Consider the following 26,844-nt stretch of genomic DNA (forward strand, 5'->3'; position numbering starts at 1 on the left):
AGACTGACCTGACTGACAAAAAGTCTGACAATATCCAAATGGATCTACAGGGTCAAAATGGTCTAAAGGGGTCTAAAATGTTTAATTTAAGGTCTAAAGGGTCGGAATTGTCTAAAGGCTCTTAAAACGTCTAAAAATGGTCGAGAGGTCAAAGGGGTCTAAAGGGTATTAAAAGGTCTGAAAGGTGTGAAGGTCTTAAAGGTTCAAAAGGGGTTTTAGGGGTTCTAAAGGTTCTAGCAAGTTATAAGAGGTCTAAAGGATCATAGGGTTATGGAGGGGCATAAGGTTATAAAGGGTAATAGGTTTATAAAGGGTCATAAGGTTGGTTATTGAGGGTCTTAGGGTTGTAAACGGTCTTAGGTGTCTGTGGTCTTAAGTTTATTGGGGGTTTTAGGTGGCTTGAAGGGTTTTAGGGTTCTTAAGGGTCTTGAAGGTCTTAAGGTTATAAATGGTCTGAGGGGGTCTTCTGAGGCTTAAAGGGTCTTTGGACTCTGAAGGTCTTAATGACAAGTTAAGTCGAGTGGTCAATCAAGTTGTCAGTGGTCTCTTGAATCAGTGGTCAAGTTAAGTCAATAAAAGACAAGTGGTCTTAATGTATATAGGGATCCAATGTTATGAATACACCTACTCACGTTCTGTGCGGACAGACAAACTGACCCCAAAGCGATACACTCTCCGTTGGCTAGGGTAATATAGCCCAGGCTTTGATGTGCATAATGGTCTCCTCCTGTCGAAGTTCCTTGTAAGGGAACCCGTATTACATTCCCAAAGACTGAGATATTGCTATCATCTGCATCTCGTAGCTCTCTAATTTGATGTTTGCATAATCAAATGCCAATAAAGACAAGTTGCCTGGGCATTTAAGTCATCCACAAAGTGTGGCCTGGCACCACACATGGTCCAGCCAACAATAGGTGGTGCAAGCATATTGCCTGCCACCCCCTTGAAGATTGAACGAGCTTGAGTTTTATCCACAGTCTGATTAGTGAATGGTGAAATCTCCTGAGACTTGCTCAGCTGCTGAAAGCTTAGCATCCAGATTGATTCGCTAATGGCAACTGGGCAGTACCAACTCTTGTATCCATGAGTTACAACACCTCATTGTAAACAGTCTTTGCACAAATATTTGCCCAACTTAATTGAATATTGGTCATTACCTTTCACAAGGAGATTTTAGTTGCTCAGGCACTGTAGGCTTGTTTATCGTAGGAAAGCGCGAAGATTGCTTTGCTGTCGAATGATTGTGGTTTGGTTGGTGCATTCTGATTTATGATAACTTTATGCTCTCGTTCACGTCTAAGAAAATAATTGCATAGTTGCTCCCACGCACACAACCCCCCCTGCACCAGGATTGGCCTATTTTCACAGTTTGATAATGCAGTCTGCAAAGAATCCTGTCTTCGCTTGCACTTTACTTCTCCTTCATGTTTCGAGATGGGAAGATGGATCCTCGGAGAGAAAAGTAAAAAAATTAAACCAGGCACTGTTGGGAGAAAGGCCATGGGCTTTTGAGGGTCACTTGTCTTGTGACTTCTTGAGAGTTGTTCCCAGGCGGTAGAAAGCAGTTCGATTGTTCTGCCCAACAATTCCAGGAGCAAACACACATGGGAGTCTTGTGTATGCTCGCTTTTATTTTCTGTTTAACTCCTACCATTCACTTTCTTTCCCTGAAGTTTTGCTCATGAAGGATATATCCTTGCTCTTTCCTCCCCACTGCCTCATTTTGCCATTCCACCCCACTGTCTGAGCTCATGTGGTGAGCAGTGAGGTTGAAAGGGGATCGCTAGGAGGGCTGGGGAGGGGAGGTAAGAACAAGGATGCAACAAAAACTCTTAACTCGTATTTTAAAGCTTGATGGACACCCATTATCGTCATTGGTCTTGTTTAATATTTTAGATTGGACATAATTAATAAATTCTGGCATTTCATAATTGCTTACTGATGGTCACACGTGTAATCGGTCTCTCACGTACATGCGTATAAATATGCCTACCTGCATGGCACAGACACACATGTGCAGCCACGTCAACACTTCATTCCTTCATCTCCGTGTCTTTCACTGCCCACGCAACACCCGCAGTGGCTTTAGATTCTTCGGCTGTAAGATCAAAGCTGTCCTGATGCCCTCCGGGCCCCAAAACTGATGGTTTATTTCCTTCATCTCTTCAGCTGTCACCTGACCATCTAGTGTATGCATCCTCTTTTCACCTTCCATATGTCCCACAACACCCCCAATGGAATATATTTTTGGTCTGTTTTCATTTATTTTTTTTCACCACCATCACTGAAGGTTATATTTTCACCCCTGTCTGTTTGTCTGTGAGGAGGCTTTCTCAAAAAGTTATGGATGGATTTGGATGAAATTTGGTGGACGAGTTGAGAACATGACAAGGACAAATTGATTAGATGTTGGTGAAGATCCAGATCCGAATGAGAGAAATTTAGTTTCTAAGTGATTCTTCACCATTGAGAAATGGATCCAAAATGATATACAACAAATGGGGGCAATTCCCCTGGGCGCTCACCTGGTAGAATAAAACTGTAGACTACACCAACTAATGGTATTTTAAATAGTATCATGGTATTTCAAACCAATTTTAATGGTTGCTAGAAGACAGGGCAGCATGGAGAATCATACTAACGTAATAATAAGACTTTACGATGAAGACGATTGTGGTAAAGTTTCATTGAAATAGTGAGTGTCGTTTCAGAGGAAAAAGCAGATGCCTGTTTTGGGAGGTCAAACCTGGATCCACTTTTACCCCCGGTAGACCCCCTTAAACCCAGACTTTTTTCATGCCGTGAACAAACTTGAGCTGCAACATACTAAATATAATTTGTGCCAAGTTTGGTCGCAATCCCATCAGCGGTTTTGGAGAAGATGGTGCAAATGTTTACAGACTGACGTAATGGACAGACGACGAGCCACTGCATAAGCTCCCCAGAACTACGTTCCAGATGAGCTAAAATCGATGATACACAAAGGTTCTGTTTTGCTAGTTGTACGATCTGTATTGTATTTGACTGACTGATGTACCATACTCTGCCGAAGCGGTTCCTTTCCCAAACACTGCAGAAACGGTTCCACAAACAACAGGCACGAATAACAAATGTAACGTGTCCATCTTGACCACCCCTTGCATTCTACCCTACCCATCATCGTTACCTGCCTCCCTTGTTTGTCCGTCTCGGTATACGTTCTCCCTCTGCCCTGCTGTTGGCATGTCCCCTTTCTCCTGCTCTTTTGTAATTTTCTCGGTATACTTTCTCCCTCTGCCCTGCTGTTGGCATGTTCCCTTTCTCCTGCTCTTTTGTTATTTTCTCGGTATACTTTCTCCCTCTGCCCTGCTGTTGGCATGTCCCCTTTCTCCTGCTCTTTTGTTATTTTCTCGGTATACTTTCTCCCTCTGCCCTACTGTTGGCATGTCCCCTTCTCCTGCTCTTTTGTTATTTTCTCGGTATACGTTCTCCCTCTGCCCTGCTGTTGGCATGTCCCCTTTCTCCTGCTCTTTTGTTATTTTCTCGGTATACTTTCTCCCTCTGCCCTACTGTTGGCATGTCCCCTTTCTCCTGCTCTTTTGTTATTTTCTCGGTATACTTTCTCCCTCTGCCCTACTGTTGGCATGTCCCCTTTCTCCTGCTCTTTTGTTATTTTCTCGGTATACTTTCTCCCTCTGCCCTACTGTTGGCATGTCCCCTTTCTCCTGCTCTTTTGTTATTTTCTCGGTATACTTTCTCCCTCTGCCCTGCTGTTGGCATGTCCCCTTTCTCCTGCTCCTTTGTTATTTTCTCATTATACTTTCTCCGTCTGCCCTGCTGTTGGCATGTCCCCTTTCTCCTGCTCTTTTGTTATTTTCTCGGTATACTTTCTCCCTTTGCCCTGCTGTTGGCATGTCCCCTTTCTCCTGCTCCTTTGTTATTTTCTCGGTATACTTTCTCCCTCTGCCCTGCTGTTGGCATGTCCCCTTTCTCCTGCTCTTTTGTTATTTTCTCGGTATACTTTCTCCCTCTGCCCTACTGTTGGCATGTCCCATTTCTCCTGCTCCTTTGTTATTTTCTCGGTATACTTTCTCCCTCTGCCCTGCTGTTGGCATGTCCCCTTTCTCCTGCTCCTTTGTTATTTTCTCGGTATACTTTCTCCGTCTGCCCTACTGTTGGCATGTCCCCTTTCTCCTGCTCTTTTGTTATTTTCTCGGTATACTTTCTCCGTCTGCCCTACTGTTGGCATGTCCCCTTTCTCCTGCTCTTTTGTTATTTTCTCGGTATACTTTCTCCCTCTGCCCTACTGTTGGCATGTCCCATTTCTCCTGCTCCTTTGTTATTTTCTCGGTATACTTTCTCCCTCTGCCCTGCTGTTGGCATGTCCCCTTTCTCCTGCTCCTTTGTTATTTTCTCGGTATACTTTCTCCGTCTGCCCTACTGTTGGCATGTCCCCTTTCTCCTGCTCTTTTGTTATTTTCTCGGTATACTTTCTCCCTCTGCCCTACTATTGACATTTCCCCTTTCTCCTGCTCGTCTCTTTGTTATTTTGTCCTGATCTTTTCTGTGTCATCGCTCTTCCATGAACCTTGACAATGTATAAAAAGGGGTGTGTAAAAGATACTGCATCAACGGCAGTAAACTTCCAAACAAGTTTTTTTTTTGTTGTTGTTTTTTTTCCCCAACCTTTAAAGCCTTCATTTTATTTCATTTGACTTACTCGTATATACTTGAACACTGTAGAACACAAATCGTCTGGATGTCACTTCCAAAAAAACCAGTTTTTCAGTACTCTGACAAAATATTATGCCATCTCGACCAATCACTGCCATTGCTGCTCACACTCGGTTGGGGAATATTGAAATTCAGACCAAATCTCGGCTCATATGAAATATAGATCATGCTCGGTAATGCAATAAGCAAGATTTGGAAAGACCCTTCCCCTGTTCTTTATCTCAAGACTGTGGGGTGTAGCGTGTTATATTAACTCTCTCGTTTCCTGTGTTTTTATACAGTTACAACAATCCCGCACTGCTTATAATTTCCCACGCAATGTTTTTAACACAAAAAAGTGAAACTTGTTTTTAATGCAAAAAATGATTTTATGAGTTTCAGAGGTTTCTATTGTTGTTTAACTGTCAAGTTTGCTTTGCTGCTTTACATTTGTTATTAGCAGCTGTGTTTGGTTGACAAGAGTAAATTGGGAACTCTATGAATTGTTTTTTTAGGTTGGGATTTTCAAATTGCAGCATTTGCTTGTTTTGTAGACACCCAATGTCTTCCATATCTCGCGTTTTCCTTTAAGATTTAATTCTGGAGAAACAGAGCAGGTGTTGCTGTTGTTGTTAATGGCTGTCAGGAAAGAGCTAATTTTGGCATTGGTTTACTTACTGTGGCTTTACGAAGTGCTGTGAAGACTTTAATTAAAATTACATAAAGAGACATCGCTACTCATTTGCTTGTTTGCACACAAATGGTTTTGAAGAGCATGCTGTGCACCTAGTCAGCATACTTCCATTGTCTTGGTCACACCCGATTGCGATTTTTTCCAATGTTCTGTTTATGTATGTGTACAGTACTGATATATACACATAAACACTACATGGCCAAAAGTATGCGGACACCCCTTTTAATTAGTGGATTCGGCTGTTTCAGCCACACCCATTGCTGACAGGTATATGCAATCAAGCACACAGCCATGCAATCTCCATAGACAAACATTGGCAGAAGAATGGGCCGTACTGAAGAGCTCAGTGACTTTTAACATGGCACCATCATAGGATGCCACCTTTCCAACAAGTCAGTTCGTCAAATTTGTGCCCTGCTAGAGCTGCCCTGACCTATCTGGGCTTTATGGCAGAGTGGCCAGACGGAAGCCAAACAGTTCAATATTGGTTTCATCAGACCACAGAATCTTGTTTCTCACAGTCTGAGAGTCCTTTAGGTGCTTTTTTGCAAACTCCAAGCGGGATTTCATGTGTGTATCACTGAGGAGAGGCTTCCGGCTGGCCACTCTGCCATAAAGCCCAGATCGGTGGAGTGTTGCAGTGATGGTTGTCCTTCTGGAAGTTTCTCCCATCTCCACACAGGATCTCTGGAGCTCAGCCAGAGTGACCATCGGGTTCTTTGTCACCTCTATTACCAAGGCCCTTCTCCCCCGATTGCTCAGTTTGGCCGGGCGGCCAGCTCTAGGAAGAGTCCAGGTTGTTCCAAACTTCTTCCATTTAAGAATTATGGAGGCCACTGTGCTCTTGGGAACCTTCAATGCAGCAGAGATTTTTTTGTAGGCTTCCCCAGATCTGTGCCTCGACACAATCCTGTCTCTGAGCCCTGCAGGCAGTTCCTTCGACCTCATGGCTTGGTTTTTGCTCTGATATGCATTGTCCGCTGTGAGACCTTATATAGACAGGTGTGTGCCTTTCCAAATCATGTCCAATCAATTGAATTTACCACAGGTGGACTCCAATCAAGGTGGAGAAACATCTCAAAGATGATCAAGAGAAATGGGAGGCACATGAGCTAAATTTCAAGTGCAAAGGGTATGAATACTTATGTAAATGTGATATTTCAGTTTTTTCTTTTTAATAAATTTGCAAAACTTTCTAAAATCCTGTTTTCTCTTTGTCATTATGGGGTATTGAGTGCAGATTGATGAGGGAAAAAATGAATTTAAACGATTTCAGCATAAGGCTGCAACATAACAAAATGTGGAAAAAGTGAAGGGGTCTGAATACTTTCTGAATGCACTGTACATATATATATATATATATGCACAAATTAACTTTAACTATTATGTCTCAAAATGCCTCGTCTTTCAACAGGAACTAAATGAGTGTGCCGGTACAGACCGCTCTCTCGATAAGCATCATCCTCGTTTAGTTTTCACTACCTTGATCTCCCAAGTCCTTCTGGCGATGCTTCCCTAACTGGGTAATGCAACCGCACACGTTTATCTCCATCTTAAGTGCAGATCTTTATACGAATTCCCTTGCAAGAAACCTCAACGTAGGAGTGGGCCATTCGGCCTGTCAGAGCCTGTGCAATGGTTGTCGGCCTATTGTTTGTCCATGCTCTTTCCTTTTTCTATGTTGAGCGAAAAGCAAAGAAGCAGCACACACCATTTTTAGTCCTTTTTGGTATGACTGCTGGAGTCGGGTTTGAATACCCTGCCCCCTCTCAAACCCAGAACTGACGCTCTAACCATTACGACATCTAGTCTGGATTAGTTGTGTAAATGTATTTAGCTTCATGTCGTTACATTTTAATGAAATGTTATCCACCACTAAAACACCGTTGTAAATTCTCTGCCTCCAGATGTTTTAAACTAAAGCTCTTAATGTTTTTTTGGCCTTTTCTTTGTTTCCAGATTTGTATATTGTACACCGCTCCTTTCCTACTCCATCTCCAGGTGCCGAATGATGTCATTGCCGGGCACCGAAGGGGGCCTGGCAATGACGCGTGCTGAAAGGGAATACTCGGTTTTCACTCCGATTTCTTGTTCGTTTTCTTGTTTGTCCGGGCGATATCTCAGCCATCCTTTGAGCTAGGAAGCTGAAATTTGGGCACAGTAGTGAGAAAGTGTTTTGGCAAAAATGGTATTTTTTGCTTTTAATTAATTGATTAGTTACTTGATTATTATCGATTAACTAAGTACTGGACTTATATATTTTCTTTCTCTTCTGGGCATTATCTCAGGAAGCTGGGAATTATAACATTCTGGGCATTATAACACTTTTTGAGTTTGGAAGCTCATATTTGGACATGACAATGACCAAATGATTTGGCTGTAAAGGCTATTTTTGATTTATTGATTAATCGATTTATTATTTAATTATTTGATTAATTACTTAATTATTTTAAAGTTACAGATGCAGATGAAATGGTGGTTTAGGTATTCTATTAGTCAATTGATTAAATATTTAATTATTTCACGATTATTATTTATTTATTTTCTTTCTCATCTGGGAAATATCTCGGGCATCTTTTGAGCTAGGAAGATGATATTTGGAGACGACAGTGACCAAGTGATGTGACTATAAAGGATTTTTGATTTATTGATTAATCAATTAATTGATTAATTATTTATTGATTAATCAATTATTTGATTTTTTTCGATTAATGACTTCATTTTCAAAAAGTTACAGCTTCGGATGAAGCACTGGTGGTTTCGGTATGCTATTAGCCAATTGATTAAGAAAATATTTTATGATCACTATTTATTGATTTTAATTAGGCAATTAATCAATCGATTATTGTACACCTCTCCCTCCCAATACAGTATCTATGAGCTGCATGGCAGCAATGCCGGCAATGCTGCGCTGGAGGATATTAATTTATTTGGCAAGGGGGCGGTGTACTTTGAATGTATCTGTACTTGTTTTTCTTCTCTTTTTATGCTGTACTTTGAGAGAATTTCTCTGGTTTGAGAGCATCTATAGACATTGGCCCAGTTGCATAAAAGCATTCTTAAGGAAGGATTTGAGGATCTACTTAAATATTTCCTTATGTTTCCCCTTAAGGAATCTTACATTTGAGCATCGTTGCATATACAAATATTCCTTACGTTTTTCGTTAAAAACCAACCTTGAACTCAAGTAACCCCCCCCCCCCACCCCCCCTCACCCCACACCCCTTCCCCTGTCCTTAAACACAAACTTTTGAGTTTCCAAATGGCACTCTTCATGGAAATTAGTCATGACAGATTACGTCAATCGCTGCAGAGGGCCTGTCCTCGTGTCATTATAGCAGCTGTGGTCCTGCTTAACATCGCTCAGCGACTTGGGTTACCAGACTACCCAGAAGAAGGTGAGCTCCAAGTACCAGTAGAGGAGTACCGAGAAGTGATGGGCCAAAACAGCACGCTAATTGTGGTCTAACCATAGGCTGATAGAACAATACTTCCGCAATTGAAAAATGTTTGTACATTGTGAAACGTGCACTGAGTGTCGGCACAGTGACTTAGATATAAACATTTAAACTCTTTAATGACATCCACACTATTTTGCTTGTTGTTTCACACCCATGTCACACTTTTAGCATTTTCGGGAAGTTTCCAAATATTTACTGCACACATTAACGCATTTACCCTTAAAATGGTGAATGAGAATCGAATGGATTTTATACGAGAATAATTTTATTCATACAGAAGCACGTGTTCCCCAAGCAACATATAACAAGCATGCATGTAGCAATATAGCAAGAGTCGTTTAAAATTGTGTTCATTTCAAATCAATAGAAATAAAAGTTCATTCCTATTGGTTCACGAGTTATCAGTGACCACCATATTCGTCATGGGTGTGTGTCTGTCTGTGTGTCTGTCTGTCCGCAGCATAACTACCCGATATCATCCAGTCTTGATGAAACTTGGGTGGGAGGTTGATATCATGATCGAGTTATGTCCTGCCTAGAGTGGGCATATTGCGCTCATTATTGGCGGAGCCACGCCCGAAAAATGTCTTTTTAGGGGGTAATCGAGTTCAAGCTACATCTTCTCCGAGGGAGTTGGTGGAATCTGACAGGGTTTTCAATATTTGGTTAGGCCAATGTCGTGTCTGGCCCCACGGAGCTCGATTTTTCATTTTCGCGTCAAGGTCACAAGGTCACGAAATTTAGAAAAGTCGATTTTTGATGGTTTTATTACATTGTTCGCTTCCTGATAGGGTGAAATGTCGTACATGATCTTATATTATCACATACATCATGAATTACAAGTTTTCCAACAAATTTCAGAATCTTCGACCTTTGACCTTTGAAGGTCACAAAGCTCAAAGTTTCAAAGTTGTCGGAATCGAACCGAATTTTCGTTTTTGTGTAGCTAACTAACCTCATAACTGATTATACATTATTTTCTATCTCATTTCAAGGTCAGTAACCTTTGTTTTGACATTTCCGGGCCTGGCCTGTTTCGGTTATAGTCCGTCCTTTGTCACTGAATACCGCTCGCTCGTGAACCATCGTCGTCTCCTGACTTTTCTCTAATGTGATTGGTTGCTCACCATAGATAGCAACAGCTCCTAAGAATTTCCTGAACCTCAGGGAAATCCTTACTTGACAATTTCCTAAGGAATGTGTGTACAACAGCCCTCAAGGACAGCCTTCACCAAGGAATCAGTGTACCTTAAGGGGAATCTTTCCTTGAGGACGAGGGAATTTTATGCAACCGAGCCATTATCTTTCATGTTGAGGTTCCGTTTTCCAGGTGTGTTGACTGTTGACAGGATTTCTGAATTTTCTTTACAATGCATTAAATGCTTCATGTATTTGTATTTTGCAGCACCATTGCAGTTAATCCTCAACAAAGGTGTGTGTGTGCGTGTGTGTGTGTGTGTGTGTGTGTGTGTGTGTGTGTGTGTGTGTGTGTGTGTGTGTGTGTGTGTGTGTGTGTGTGTGTGTGTGTGCGCACGCACTTGACGGGTGACTTTGAACACATCACTTTGACTTTGATACAGCAGTATAATTGGCTTTCCCTCTGGGTAGAGCCATCTCCAAAGGGATCTGTTTAATGGTCACACTTACCCATGTGGGCTAGAATCGACATGTCGTGCTTTCCTTGCTGATTTTCTTCCACGCATCTGAGAAGAAATAAAATCCTCACGTTTCTTATGCTGCTTTCTTGTGTGCAGTTGCAATGGCATGCCAACTTGGTGTGCAGTCTACTTAACCAGCAGTCCTTGAAGCGATCATCGGCACAGACGGTGGTCTCGGCCAAGCGACGCGTCAAAGTTCAGCCTACGAGTTTGACAGTACCTGCACAGTAAGTTCAACGCTCCAACTGAATGCTTAACTGAAACTCTCTTGATTTAGAGATTAAAGTTATTTTTATTTCATATTTTTATATTTCAAAAATATTTTTGAACAATACCCAGCGATAAAATCCTCCAAGTGAATTCTGGGAAGAAGCTTTCTTTTGTGCCGAATGAAGTTCTCGTTTGTTTTTGAGTGGCTGGAGAGGCTTCTAAGTACGTAAATCAAAGTAGCACGTGAAGTCTGGACATTGGAGAAATAAAAACGGAAAATATTTGCCAAGTTTGGAAGACGAAGTGTTTGTTTTCCAATAAGTGAGGATGGGTGCTGCAAGGGTGTTAATTAAGTGTGAAATAGAAGACATAAATAACATTTGGCTGAGGTCTGGTTGAAAGGTAGTTAGAAAAGTATTTTTATATTTATTTTGGAGATGGAAATAGTATCTAGTATCTCCAATAGAAAGATAATTGATGAAAGCTACCTAATTCCAGGACTGAAACTACATCAATCCAGGATCATTGTTGTATCATCACATCAATCCAGGATCACATCAATCCAAGATTTTGCTCCACTCATTTGTTCCTCTTTTTTACCACCTGTGGAATCAACTTTCACATCCTCTTCAATCTCATTCTTCCCTCCAGGTCTTCAAGACAGCTGTTCACCATCATCTCAGGTCATCCCCAACCCAAAATCATGATCTTTTCTACCCTCATTAACTTCACCCACCCAGCCTCCTTCCAAATTTCCAGTTTTTCCCTCCTGAGAATTTGATTCTGTATCCATGTTGCCCAATCTCCTGTCCCCATTCTTCCACAAACCCATTGTTTGTCCAAGTCTCCCAATATACTGGCTTTCACCTCTGCTGTTGGTGTTTCCCCCCTCTCTCAACTGTTTTGTCCAGTTGTGTCTTGATTCAACCTGTGTGCTGCGGTAGTACTAGCTCTTTCACAAGCCTCTACTATATATATATACTACTGTGTTCAAAAAGTATCCGACCTTTATTTTTCGTGCGTAAAAAAAAAGAAGCTAGGTAGGCGTTGATTGGTGCACGTATGTAGGCGATCCTAATGTGCACGCGTGAATTTTTTCCCACCTGCAGAAGCTGTCATTCGACGGCAGACCGCCGATGAGTGAGGACATGTAAGTGAGCGCCGTCGGATTTTCGTTTTTGACAAAATGACGGAAAAACTTGAACAACGCTACTGCATCAAATTTTGTGTTTTTTGGCCTCGGGGATGTTGGATGCTTCCATTGTGATGACTGCATCTTGGTTTCTGGGTCGTACCCATAAACCCAGGACTCATCGCCAGTGATCACTGTGTTGAGGAAGCTGGGATCGCTGTTCACAGTCTCCAGCATGTCCTGTGCGATCTCCAAACGGAGTTGCTTCTGCTCAATCGTTAGCAGCTTTGGTACGAACTTCGCTGAGATTCTCCTGAAGCCCAAATCCTCCTTCATAATGGAATGAACGGTGTTGAATCTTGCGGATCGTTTCCACTTGGGAATCGCCAAGCTTTACACAAAATTTGATGCAGTAGCATTGTTCAAGTTTTTCCGTCATTTTGTCAAAAACGAAAATCCGACGGCGCTCGCTTACATGTCCTCACTCATCGGCGGTCTGCTGTCGAATGACAGCTTCTGCAGGTGGGAAAAAATTCACGCGTGCGCATTAGGATCGCCTACATACGTGCACCAATCAACGCCTCCCTAGCTTCTTTTTTTTTACGCACGAAAAATAAAGGTCGGATACTTTTTGAACACACTACGTATATATATATATATATATATATATATATATATATATATATATATATATATATATATATATATATATATATATGTATGTAAAAGCTGAATTATAGTAGTAAATGAACGAAATGCGGCCAAGGCCGGATAGTCAAACTCCGCTGCTTCACAACGCCGAGTTTTATTCCTTTTTTAGTACAGAAGATTAAATTCATTCAAAAAGAACCCGGGCAACGCCGCGTGCATTCAGCTAGTGTATATATATATATATATATATATATATACATATATATATATATATATATATATATATATATATATATATATATATATATATATATATATATATATATATACGTATATATATTTATATATATATATATACTAGTTGAATTATATATATACTAGTTGAATTATATATACACCAGTTGAATTATATATACACCAGTTGAATTATATATATACCAGTTGAATTATATATATACTAGTTGAATTATATATATACTAGTTGAATTATATTTATACTAGCAAGTACCCGGCATTGCCGGGGAGGGGAGGGGGAAGGGGAGGGGAACGGGGGGGAGGGGAGAAGGGGGGGGAGGGGAGAAGGGGGGGAGGGGAGAAGAGGGGGGAGGGATGGGATGGGGGAAAGGGGGGAGGGCCAGTCAACAATGACGTTGCAGTTCTCATGGTCGGAGAGCAGCACAACAATCGCCACATCGTCCTGCATCTTCGCAACAGCACGAAGCGGATTTTGGAGACTCACCGATCCTGTGACGCCCTCCAGTACCGGCGTTGCCGGGCGGGGGAAGGGAGACCCGTACATTCCCAACCCGTACATTCGCCCTCTCGACTCAAGCTCACTCGGACAAAAGCCTCGCACAAATTACACCGTGAAGGCCCAATGGCCATGTCTATGCCACAAATCAAGTATGTGAGCGAGTCGGGCGCACTGAATTGAAAATATATAGAACGCTCATACTCCGTGAAAAGTGAAGCCGCTGTGTCGCCATCTTGGTTAGCACGACTCGACCAACTCGCTTCGCGGATCTCGTTTGTTTTGAATGTGTGAATTACGTGCGAACGCGTAACTGTGAGTTTATGGCGGCAACGAGCATCACGTGATAGCTCTGAGCGAATCAGCGCGGGGCACCTCCGGGACACAAAGGTGATCCCGGGGGAGGAGGCTGTTTCACAGCACCACTTGGTTGTCTGCGACGTAAGGGTGAAAGGTGCGAGGAGAGCTCGGCGGGTGAAGTACCAACCGAGAATGAAGGTGTGGAGGTTGAAAGAGGTGACAGTAAGGGAGGCATTAAAAGAGAGGCTGAGTAGGGTCGAGGATGATGTGGTTGAGCTTGAAAGTGGTTGGATGTCGATGAAAGCTAGTCTGTTGGGAGCCGTTGGTGAGGTATGTGGATGGACAAAAGGACCACCGAGGCACTCGGAAACATGGTGGTGGGATGATGAAGTTGGAAAGAGGATTGACGAGAAGAGGAAGAAGTTCAAGGAGTGGCAGAAGGCGAAGGGTACTGGAGCAGAAACAGCAGAGCATGAAAGTTATAAGGCAGCCAGGAAGGCTGCAAAGAAAGAGGTAGCAAAGGCGCAGGAGGCATGTAGGAAAATGTTCGGAGAACGCTTGGATTCGGAAGAGGGTCAGAAAGCAGTATTCAGGATTGCAAAGCAGATAGCGAAAGAGAGGTGTGATGTGATGGGGGTGAGTTGCTTGAAGGATGAAGTGGGACAAATCGTTGTTGACCCAGATGGAATTAAAGGAAGATGGAAAAGATATATGGAAATGCTGTTGAATACAGAGAATGAATGGGATGGCAACATAGAGAGTAACCCTGTTTTAGGACCGGCAGAGAAGATAACTGAGAAGGAAGTTGAGGAAGCGATAAAAGCAATGAAGGGTAGAAAAGCGGGAGGGCCGACGGGAGTTGTGGGAGATATGTTGAAGGCAGCAGGAAGTTGGGGTGTGAAGAGAATGACAGAGATCTGTAATCTGGTGGTGAAAGAAGGCCGCATTCCAGTGGATTGGGAACTGAGTACCCTCGTCCCTCTATACAAGGGGAAAGGTGACCCTCTGGAGTGTGGCTCGTACCGAGCGATAAAGTTATTGGAGCATGGAATGAAGGTATTGGAAAGGGTGTTGGAGAGGAGGATAAGGAAGAAAGTGAAGATCGACGAAATGCAGTTTGGATTCATGCCAGGAAGAGGAACGACAGACGCGCTTTTCATTGTGAGGCAGTTGCAGGAGAAGTACATGGAGAAGAGGAAGAAGTTGTTTCTTGGGTTTGTTGATCTGGAGAAAGCATTCGATAGGGTACCACGCAAAGTATTGACATGGGCATTGAGGAAGTTAGGAGTGGAGGAATGGTTGATCAGAGTAGTGATGGCAATGTACAAAAGAGCGCGCACAGCTGTAAGGACGAAGGACGGGAACAGTGGTGAGTTTGAGGTGAAGGTGGGAGTGCATCAGGGGTCGGTACTAAGTCCACTACTATTTGTAGCTGTGATGGAGGTGCTGGCTCAGAACGTAAAGGAGGGTTTACCGTGGGAGTTGTTGTATGCAGATGATCTGGTGTTGATTGCGGAAAGTATGGATGGACTGAAGGAAAAGATGAACACGTGGAAGGAATGTATGGAGACAAAAGGTCTGAAGGTGAATATCGGAAAGACGAAGGTGATGGCAAGTGGTAAAGCATGTGGTGAGGTGGAAAGAACTGGGAAGTGGCCCTGTGCTGTGTGTAGGAAGGGTGTCGGAGTGAACTCCATTCAATGTACAATGTGCGCTGAGTGGGTTCATCAAAAATGTAGTGGTCTGAGAGGGTCATTAACCAGTGTGGCAGCTACATTCAAATGTAAGGTGTGCACAGAGGGAGCTGCAGATGGAGGAAATGTTGAGTTGGATCTTGGAGACGGCGTGAAGCTGGAAGGTGTGAAAACATTTTGCTACCTCGGAGACATGCTGAATGGAGAAGGTGGATCAGACTCGGCAACGGTTGCTCGAGTGAGATGTGCATGGAAGAAGTTTCGGGAACTGGGTGGCGTGCTGATGATGAGGGGAGTGTCGTTGAAGCTGAAGGGAAAGGTGTATGCTGCATGTGTGAGAAGTGTTATGATTTATGGGAGCGAGACATGGGTAATGAACGTAGAGCAGCAACGAAGGTTGGAAAGGGTGGAAATGCGAATGGTTCGACTAATGTGTGGAGTATCGTTGAGAGAGAGGAAGACAAATGATGAATTGCGAAAGATGATGGGAATAGAGCCTGTGATTGATGCTGTGAAGAGGAACAGGTTGAGATGGTTTGGTCATGTGTTGAGGAAGGATGAAAGTGACTGGTTGAGAAGAGTGATGGAAATGAATGTAGAAGGAAGCAGAGGACGGGGAAGACCGAGAAAGACTTGGCTAAAGATGGTGGAAGAAGAAATGCGGGCAAGGGGGTTAACAAGGAGAGATGCAGAAAATAGGGCAAAATGGAGAAGATTGTCATGGGGACCGCAAGGCTAACCCCCGCTCTAGCAGGGAAAATGGCCTTTAAAATGCATGTTGTTTGTTGTTGTTGCTCTGCCACCTGATCAGATTCCGTGTATAATATTCCTCGCTGAAATGCGCTGAGGTAAATATGAATAAAAAATATGGATCTCGTAAAGATGAAAGAAAAAAAAACTTATGTGGTGTGAATGGCAAAGTTCCTTGCTGAAATGTGAAAAAACGCAATCGCCTTTCGCTCTGAAATACGTGCGAACGCGTAACTGAGTTAATGGCGGCAAGGAACATCACGTGATCGCTCTGAGCGAATCAGCGCGCTGCTCTGCCACCGGTCAGATTCCGTGCATAATATTCCTCGCTGAAATGCGCTGAGGTAAAAATATGGGAAAAAATATTATGAAATAATTTTTTTTTAGGTCGGCCATGTTCTTCCCAGGCTCGATGGCCCTGTCTATGCCAAATATCAAGCACGTGAGCCTCTCCGTTTAGGAGTCTATCGGTAACATTACACACACACAAACTGTGTTTTATATATATAGATACTAGTTGAATTATATATATATATACTAGTTGAATTATATATATATATATATACTAGTTGAATTATATATATACTCGTTGAATTATGCCATGTACCACAATTTTTTTTTTTTATTTTTTTTTTTTTTTTTTGTATGCAAGATCGAGCCTCGTGAAAGAGCTAACATTAATCACACAAAAAGTCAAACCGACACATACAACACAAAATAAGGGGAGCGGTACACAAGATGGGGAGAGAGGGGGAAGGACACAAACACAACATTTGAGAGCAGAGACATTGAGAGAACTGTGGGAGGGAGAGGGCTTGGGGGGGGGGAGGTGGGAGAGGTATAAAACATATGGACACTGCAAGGACTTCCAGGAAAGAAGTTGGAATTTCAAAAAAGTGTATCTGGGGTGAATTAGCGGGGGTAGAAAAGATCAAGGTTTTGGATGGGGGAAGATAAGAGATGGTGGTGAACAGCTGTTTTAAAGACCTGGAGGGAGGAGTGTTTTTTGTTTTTTAAATGTTTTTCCTTGTTATTGACAACTGATGTACACTAATGTGCTTAATACTGGGCTAGCGTCATTTTGTGTTTCATTGGATCACACCACCCCATTAATTTGCATTCCCGGTCCTTTTTAATTGGAATGCCTTTGTATGATAAATGCATAGTTTGAAGAGCATTATGATAATTGTGCCTTCATTCTCACTTTACCCCTGCGATGTTTGAACACAGTGGAGAAGAGACACATAATGTTATGAATGCCAAAGCATATTCTCAGGAAACAAAAAAAAAATCTATCAATTTTGTAGGTACAGAGTACCAGTACCACTGTGGAAGCTGCAGCGGGATGTTCGCGCGCATCATGATGAAGCTCGGCAGTGTGGTGACACAATGTAAAACGCCCACCTCCCACCAAATTCAGTTTTCTAGGCCTTGCTTTCAGAGCAGATGATGTTGTGCTTTTCATTCGTTAAAATCTCATTAACTCGCATATTGGCAAAATCAAACTCAATTACTTGTTCTCATTTAGGAAAAGTGTCATTGAATGCTAATAGCCTCTTATAAAGCATGCCAGACGGTCTTCTTTTTCTGGGCATCTACGAGGTACGTCTTCGAGTTTGTTGTGCAGTGGAGCCACATTACCACTCGCATAGGTAAGTCGAATTGCTGCATTATAAATGGCTTCAAATCCTTGGGACCTTTGCAAACTCGCAGGAGGAATTCTGCGCATCACCGTGCCCAGCAATGTGAAATAATTAATGTACACAAAGCAATCCTGCTCAGGATCTTCCTTTCTGCAAACCTCAGGAAGCACAACCCTTGTACCTGCCAACCAGAGGGCATTCCTTCGAATCCCAGTTCGTCATGTAAAAACGGTGCCTTGTTTTGCATCTTGTCCCATCACATCGATGGCCGCCATTACATAGGTTTCGTGTCATTGGCATTTGACTTCTCGGGCACTATCCATACTTGGGAAAAAGTAATATTGGACCTTTAAAAGTGATTTATTGTGCAATGAGTGGCTTTATTAGAAAGCTCAGAGTTTTTTGGGAAGTCGGAGTGGAGCTTTAGTCTCGAACTGCATTTCTCTACCGTTCTCCTATGTCCCATTTTCAAAGTGGCCAAAATTTGTGATTTCTCCCCTTCCACTCCCCACCTCCTAAATAGGATTTCTGACTTCGAAGTTCATGCCCTGATTTTATATATTGCTTTGTGATTGTCTTCAGGAATGCCATGTGGATGTCCGTTATCGTTTCATTGTGTGATGGAATAATTGAATTAGTTTGTACTTATTCAGCGATTGTAAAAGGGATTCTGCTAGCACTTGCACATCTTAGCCAATTGTGAAATGAAATCCATTTGACAAAAATGTGGTGCCTAATTTTAATTAAGATCAAGCTATGGTATAAAGCTAATTTCACACATCTAATCGGTATTCCCATGTCTCATCAGTATCGTGCTGACTCGCCATTAGTATACACTGGGCCTGCCTTCCGTCGCTTCACTGACTGGTTTAATCAAAAGACAGCATGTTCAATGCACAAACATATTGCATGTGCATCAGTGGGTGTCAATGATGATGTAAAATGAAGTAAAACATGAGCAAATGGTCTTTTATAACACGTAATTGTTGTTGTTGTTTGTGTGCTCCTTCCATGTACCTTTATATATTTTTCTATTGCTTCAATAAATATTACTATATTCAATTTTGTGTGCTCCTCAAGGGTCCTTGTAAAAGGTTCCTTTTGCGGTAGAATAGTAAATGTTACCATTGGAACTGCTGTATTAAAACTCAAGGTCCTGCTTCTTCTTCCTCAATCCCAGAAACACTGAACATTTAAAACAGGGAAGTAAATGTGGTTGAAGGAACAATTTTTTGTTCTAAATAAATGGATTGTTAGCTTTCCAACAATACCATTTGTTTTATTTTACAACAGCAGAAATGCTTTTGAATAAAGCGTTAGAGATATGCAGCTCCTTTTACATATAGACGAGCAGATAACCTGGTAGAAAATAGATGGAGACAGACAAACAAGGGATGCAGGTAACATAGGGTTAGGGGAAAGCACATGGGGTGGACAAGATAGAGAAGCCAAAAAAAAAAAAAAAATTGCGAGGGGGTGGGGGTAAATTATATGTTGGATGAAATTGACTAAATAGTTTGTGGTTATTTTATTTTTTCCTCACAGGTGTGCAAACAGTGACTCTAAGCCTATACACCATCCGTATGCACAACAATGTACATAACTTAAAAGTGCCTGAATATCGATATTTGTAGACATGCACGTACACTGTCCGGACACAAGAACTCTTAAATGCGGTATCATTTCTTCAAGTTTCCCCGCCAAGGGGTTGCTTGTAGAGGTGTATATCCGTGTTAAGATAGCTTTATCATGGCGTATTCCAAAGCCGCTTCTAATAACAAAAGTAACAACAATGCTATTGGTAATAGCATAATATTAATGTTATTACAAAACAATATTAATACTAATAATATCCCCCTCCCCCAAGGGGTGTTTCCTCCTTCAACAAATGCCGTGTTAACGTGTAGAAATAGCTTATTGTGATGTTTTTGTGGGAGCAACGACATCTACCAGAAGTAAAAATATTATAAACCACAAACACATATGATTACTTTTTTAAACAAGTGCTGTAGAACTGGCTGTAGAACACTAAACTGAAAGAAATTTGGAGGAATCCTGACATCTGTGAGGCAATCTAAGCTTATCATGTCAACTATTGCACCTGATCGTAGATCTACTTTAGTCTATATGCCCCACAAGGGTTAATAACAACCATTCCTGCTTCTTCTGTGGCATTTTTCAAAGGTTGCTTCCAATAACAAAAGTAACAAGTCAGGAGACGACGATGGTTCACGAGCGAGCGCTATTCAATGACAAAGACCAACTTTAGAGGCCATTTTCTCCTGCAGAGCAGGGGTTTGCCTTTTCCGGGCACCGTGGTCCCCTTTTTGAAGCAATGTTTTATGGCCGGATGCCCTTCCTGCCACCATCCCTGTTAGTCGCCTCTTGCGACACAGGGAATTACCAGTGAACTGGTACTCAATTTGCCGACCTCGGAAGGATGACAGGCTGAGTCAACCCCCCTGGTGTTAATACAGCGATCGACCGGGATTCAAACCCAGGATCCTGGTATCCCAAGCCGGCACCCTAACCGCTAAGCCAACACCAGGCTCATATTCAATGACAAAGGACGGACTATAACCGAAACAGGCCAGGTCTGGAAATGTCGAAACGAAGGTTACTGACCTTGAAATGAGATAGAATATAATATATAATCAGTTATGAGGTTAGTTAGCTACACAATACCGAAAATTCGGTGAAAAATGAAATGAAAAAATAATAATCAAAAATAAATAAATGTAAAAAATGAAAAAAAATGAAAAATCGAGCTCCTTTGGGCTAGACACATGACATTGGCCTAACCAAATATCGAACCCCCTGTCAGATTCCACCAAACCCCTCAGAGAAGATGTAGCTTGAACTCGATTACCCCCTAAAAAGACATCTTTTTCGGGCGTGGCTCTGCCCACAATGGGCGCAATACGCCCACTCTAGGCAGGACACAACTAGATCATGATATCAACGTCCCACCCAAGTTTCATCAAGATCGGATGATATCATCGGTTAGTTATGCTGCGGACAGACAGACAGACACACACACAGACGCACACACATGACGAATATTGTGGTCACTTGATAACTCGTGAACCAATAACACAAATGATAATATCATAATATTAATGTTATTACACAACAATATCCCCCCTCAGCAAAGGGGTTTTGTGACTTGCGATATTTCCCCAGCCGTTGACATCCTCACGGAAGTAAATTTTATTATAGGGAATTTAGAATGGTGAGGCATGGCCTGATATTTTAAATGAGCTGATCTAGCATAAGTAATAATAATAATTGGCAATAGTAATAATAATAAGGATAATGGCATGACACCCCTGCTGCTCCCAAATTGAGCGGGTGTACTAGTATATATAAAAGATAGTTGCGTTTGGGTGGGTTTAGATTATTGTCCTGATAGTTGTGGTGGTGCCACCAGTTACTGAATGTATAGGTTCATGTACGTTTTCCGACAAAGAAATTGAATATTGGATCATTTTGCTCAATAAATAAATGAATTTTTTTTTTTTTTTTTTCGTATACAAGATCGAGGCTTGTGTAAGAGCTAACATTAATGACAAAAACAAAACAAAAAAAAACGGACACACAAGACGAAATAAAGGGAGTAGGAGACAAGATGGGGAGAGGGGGAAGCACACAAGTACAACATTTGAGAGCAGAGACATCGAGAGATCTGTGGGAGGTAGAGGGCTTGGAGGGATCTAATCTAATTTAATCAGGATCTCTATCTATTACGACGTAGATGATGAAGATCTGATCACATTTTAGGTCAACTTAATGCAGAAACAGAGAGGTCGAAAATGGCTCACAAACCTTTTATCACGACTGCATGAGAGCATTGGTAAAATATTCCATCAACAAAAAATAGACTGACAAGGGTGGCATTCGACTGCTTGGCAGCTCTAATTTGTTGCACGGCTGTGAGGCCAAAGGACGACCAACATGATGTGCAAGACTGGCTTGAGACCAAATGACACAAGCAGCATGATGCTTTTCCTCATATGCACAAGATTGCTCCATAATTTGGTGATGTGTGAAAAACAGGTCACCAAATTGTAGAGGCAATCCTGTGGATTTTAGCTGGTTTGATGCTCTCCTTAAAAAGGAAGTAAATTATATGCCTCTGTTCCACAGCACATGTGCCTGTGTGGTTGCCATCTTGATTTTGCACAGAATGCTTATACCAATGCTAAATATAAATAAATTAATGAGTTCCCTTTCAAGAAACTTCAACACAGGAAGAGGCCAAAAGGCCCATCAAAGCCTGCACTATTATTGCCAATCTGTGGTTGTTTGTCTGTACCCCTATCCTTTTGCATGCTGAGCATCAAGGAAGCAGCACGTACCATTTTTATTGTCATTGGTATGACTTTGTCGGAGTGTGAACCGCCGACCAGGTTGAACCCAGACTCAGAGCAGACGTTCTAGCCGTTACACCACCAGAGACTTGTCAAAATGTCACTGGCACTTCCTGTATAACTAGTCATGCACATGCACAAAGAGTGTGATTTTTAGTTTTTAAGGATATCATAAATGGCACAAACAGTCACGAATAACAAATGTAATCTGTGAGATTGGGTGGTGTAATAGACTCCGGGAAAATTGGTCGCAAACCCCAGATTTTTTTATTTATTTGTCTTTAAACTTTTACTTAACTTCAAATATATACACAAAGAATTAAGTTAAGCACCCCTACACAACGAATTAAGGTAAGCACCCCCTAATATATATTCTTTGTGTATATGTATACATTGGCATATATTCTAAGGTATGTGAGATCAAATAATGATTGGTATGACATTAGCAATTATCCATTGATGAAATTGAGTGATCAAAGTGAAAAAAAGTGATTGGTTGAGTCAGTGATCCGATCACGTGGGTCCTACACACGTTATTGACGCAAAGATCGCTAGAGGTCTTCTCAGAACAATGACTGTACGTTAGAAAACATAAACGTCATCCACACTGTCCGTGATGGACCTATAGCTCCATACTTAAATTGAGGTGAAAATATGCCTAAAATTCCCAAAAAATTTCACCTTAAATTATTCAGAATAAAATATTGAAAACGGCATGATTGTTATGTTTTTATGTGACCATAATATCACTTCTCCAGAAAATATAGCAATATCATGGGTATATTACACTGTTTTGACGACAACAAACTTGTAATGTGCGAGGTTGTAAAAAAACGGGGGGGGTGCTTAACTTAATTCTTTGTGTATACATTTGAACACTGTATAAAACAAATGGCCTTTTTTTTTTTTTTTTTTTTTTTTTTTTTTTATACAAGATCGAGGCTCGTGAAAGAGCGAACATTAATCACACAGAAAGACAAACCGACACATAAAACATAACATAGGGAGCGGTAGACAAGATGGGGAGAGAGGGGGAAGGACACAAACACAACATTTGAGAGCAGGGACCGAGAGACATGGAGACATCGAGAGATCTGAGAGAGGGTGAGGGCTTTGGGGGGGGGGGGGGCGTGGGAAGGGGGCAGTGGGAGAGGTATAAAACATATGGACACTGCCAGGACTTCCAGGAAAGAAGTTGGAATTTCAAACAAGGTGGATCTGGGGTGAATTAGCGGGGGTAGAAAAGATCAAGGTTTTGGATGGGGGAAGATAAGAGATGGTGGTGAACAGCTGTTTTAAAGACCTGGAGGGAGGAGTGGGATTGAAGGGAGTGAGGGAGTTTGTTCCAGAGGCGGGAGAAAAGAGGAATGAAAGAGTGAAGGTGAGCGGAGAGCCGAGATTTCGGCAGTTTAACCATCAGAGGGTTGCTGGCAGATCTTGTGCGACCTGTAGGAATATTTGGGGGACAGAGCACAGAGAGAGCTGGGGGTGCAAGGCCGGAGAGGAGTCGGTAGAAGACAGAAAGACCACCTACCTGCCTGCGGTGAGTGAGTGAAAGGCCCTCAGAGATAGCTTCATCGCGGGAGATTCCAATAATTCTGAAAGCTTTGGTTTCAACAGCGTGAAGCCGAGCTAGGTGTGAGGTAGGAGCACCGGCCCATAGGGGAGAACAGTATTCCATTGAGCTGCGGATGAAAGCCTTGTATGTGGTGAGGAGCTCAGGTGTGCCGAGGAAAGACTTCGCACGACGGAGGATGCCCAGTCGGCGACTGGCTTTGGAGGCCAGCTTGGAAATGTGGTTTTCCCAAGAAAGATCATGGCAGATAGTGAGACCCAAAATCTTGAGCGACAGAACTTCTTGGAGAGGATTGTTGAGAAAGTAGATGGGAGGGTTGTCCAGTCGATCTTTTCGGAGAGACATAGTAAGAGTGTGAGATTTGTCAGGATTGAAAGACATGTTCCACTTGTTTGACCAGTCTGTGATTTTGTCCAGGTCTTCAGAGAGTGAGGAGGCAGCAGACTGCCTATCTGAGGGAAGAGGAATGGAGCGGCAGAGAGTGGAGTCATCAGCAAAGAGATAGAGAGGATTTTCGAGAGAGTCAGAGAGATCATTGATGAAGACCAGAAAAAGCACGGGGCCCAGAACACTGCCTTGGGGAACTCCAGCCTGAACAGGAAGAGGAGATGAGAGAAACCCATTCAGGGCCACACGTTGACGACGACTAGAGAGGAAGTCCGCCAGCCATGCGTGGAGATTTCCATGGATACCAAAGGAGGAGAGTTTGGTGAGCAGAGCGGGGTGCCAGACCGTGTCGAAGGCACGTGATATGTCGAGGGAGACAGCTCTAATTTCCTGTTTGGCATTGAGGACCTCCATCCATTGTTGAGACAGCAGAAGCAGCATGTCCAGAGTAGAGTGACCTGGTCTGAAACCAAATTGATGATCAGAGATCAAGCCATTGGAGAAGAGGAAAGATTTCATATCAGAAGCAATGATGGATTCCATGACTTTGCTGATAATTGGGAGAAGGCTGATTGGTCTGTAGTTGCTAGGATCTGTTTTTGCACCTTTTTTGTGCAAAGCGGTGATGTTGGCTGATTTCCAAGCAGATGGCAGTTGACCTTGAGCAAAAGAGAGGGTGAAGAGAACAGAGAGCGGGTGAGATAGAGCAGCAGAGCAGGATTTTAGGACCCGTGGGCTGATGCCGTCGGGTCCAGTTGCAGAATCAGAGTCGAGGGTTGACAGAAACTTTTCCACCTTGTCAGGAGGAAAGGACACGGAGTCCAGAAGCAGCAGGGTACGACTGGGTATGGTGGGTACAGAGAGGGATGGGTTTGGGACACAAGATTTAGAGGCAAACACAGAGTTGAGGCATTCAGCTTTTTCACGTGCGGAGTCAGCTGTGTAGCCATTTGAGGTAAGGGAGGGGATGGAGGGGGAACAAACACCAGAAACGGATTTGACCAGACGCCACCAGGATTTGGAAGAGGGAGACAGATAAGAGAGTTCGGTCTTGAGAACGGAGAGATATTGTTTCCTGGCTCTCCTGAGGGTGGACACACACTTGTTTCGGGCTTTGTGAAAGGAAATGAGATTTCCTTCCGTTGGATTTGCTTTCCAGGAGACGAAGGCAAGTTGTTTCTGGGCAACAGCCTCACCACAAGATTCCGTGTACCATGGACGGGAGGAAGGGTATGACAACTGAAGACGAGATGGGATAAATCTGTGCATGAGAGAGAGCAATTTACTTTGGAAGAATTCCCAGGATGAGTTGATGTCAGAGGTGGTAGAGATGGGAGACCAGTCCAGATGATTGATGGCTGCTTGAAGACCGTGCCAGTTGGCCTGAGTGAAATGCCAGACTCGTCGACGCTGAGCAGGCTCCCTGAGGATGGTCAGAGAGATGTCCACTTTAACAAGGACATGATCAGATGATCCGATCGGAGCAGAAGAAGAGCAGCAGACATTTTCAGGGAAGTTAGTCATAACCAAGTCCAGAAGAGAAGATGTTCCGTTGACTGAGATCCGGGTCGGGAAATTGACAGATTGTGTCAGTCCCAGTGAGTCGCAGAAGTCCTTTGCTAAGGAGCCATGGCTGGTGAGAGAGGTACCCACACCCAGCCAACTGGCATGATGACAGTTGAAATCACCACATATGAGGAAGAGAGAGTTGGGATGAGTAGATAGAAGTTGGTCCATATCATCAGACAGCGAGATGTAGATGGAGTCATCACTGTTTGGTGGACGGTACAACACACATATGAACAAGAGGTGGGAGCGAAGGGGAAGCCGTAGCCAGAGGTATTCCTGGGGGTGAGGTGGAGAGAGTGCAGTGCAGGGCGAGTGAGGAAGAGAGTTTTTGATAAAGATAGCAACCCCGCCTCCAGGACGAGGCTCAGGTCTATCATACCGGAGGAGGGAGTAGCCCGGGAGAGATACTATGGAATCAGAGACATCATAAAGGAGGAAAGTTTCTGTTAAGCAGATCACGTCTGGTTTGACAGAAGCAACCTGTATGGAGAGATCAGTTAAGTTTGAACGAAGGCCCCGGATGTTTGAGATCCATACCGTTAATGAAGAGGAAGGGGGAGCATCAGATACAGAACAGGGGGGAGGAGGGGTAGGGTAAGATGTGGAAGAGGTGGAAGAGGTAGGGAGAGCTGTTGAAGGTGTGTCAGAGATTTCAGAATAGCTCGGAGAAAGGGAAGGATGGGGCGGACAAAAGGTTTGATGGTGATTGGGTGAGCCACAATGAGGTGTTATTTGAGGAGGGGGAAGAGCGAGGCAGAAGGTTGGGGGAGATGGAGGTGAGAGTTTGAAGGGGGAAGAAGCGGGGAGGACGCTTTGAGGAGGGGGAGTGAGAGGGGGGAAATTGAGAAGCAATGAGGGTGGGGAGATTTGAAGGGGAGGGGTGAGGGGGGAGTTTGGGAGGGAAGGGACAAGGGGAGGGATTTGAAAGGGATGGGATATGGGGGAGATTTGGAGGGGAGGGGTGAGGCAGGAGTCTAGGAGGGGAGGGGCGAGGGGGCGTCTTGGCGGGGAGGGGTGAGGGGGTAGTTTAGGAGGGAGGGGGCAAGGGGGGAGATTTGAAAGGGATGGGTGATGGGGAAGATTTGGAGGGGAGGGGTGATGGGGAAGATTTGTAGGGGAGGGGTTATGGGGAAGATTTGGAGGGGAGGGGTGAGATTGGATTTTTGAAAGTGTACGATTTATGGGAAACGAACATTTATTGCAAAATGAGTTTCTTGTGACCTTCGAGTTAAAAATACGTTTAAGGACGCTGGATGGAGGATGGAGTGCAGGAGAGTTTAGGGAATGTAGAAAAAAGGCACTATAG

At 43.1% G+C, this 26,844-nt stretch overlaps 1 protein-coding gene across 1 annotated transcript in view; it reads left to right on the plus strand.

The window, feature by feature from the left end:
- Positions 1-26,844, plus strand: part of MED27 (mediator complex subunit 27) — a 141,753-nt gene that overhangs the window by 76,232 nt on the left and 38,677 nt on the right. Inside the window, exon 3 of the mRNA XM_068124688.2 lies at positions 10,602-10,732. Coding sequence (XP_067980789.1) covers positions 10,602-10,732 — 131 coding nt within the window. The remainder of the gene's footprint in view (positions 1-10,601; positions 10,733-26,844) is intronic.

Source organism: Myxine glutinosa, chromosome 8 (assembly GCF_964187855.1).
Source record: "Myxine glutinosa chromosome 8, kmMyxGlut1.1, whole genome shotgun sequence".
NCBI classification, from domain to species: domain Eukaryota; kingdom Metazoa; phylum Chordata; class Myxini; order Myxiniformes; family Myxinidae; genus Myxine; species Myxine glutinosa.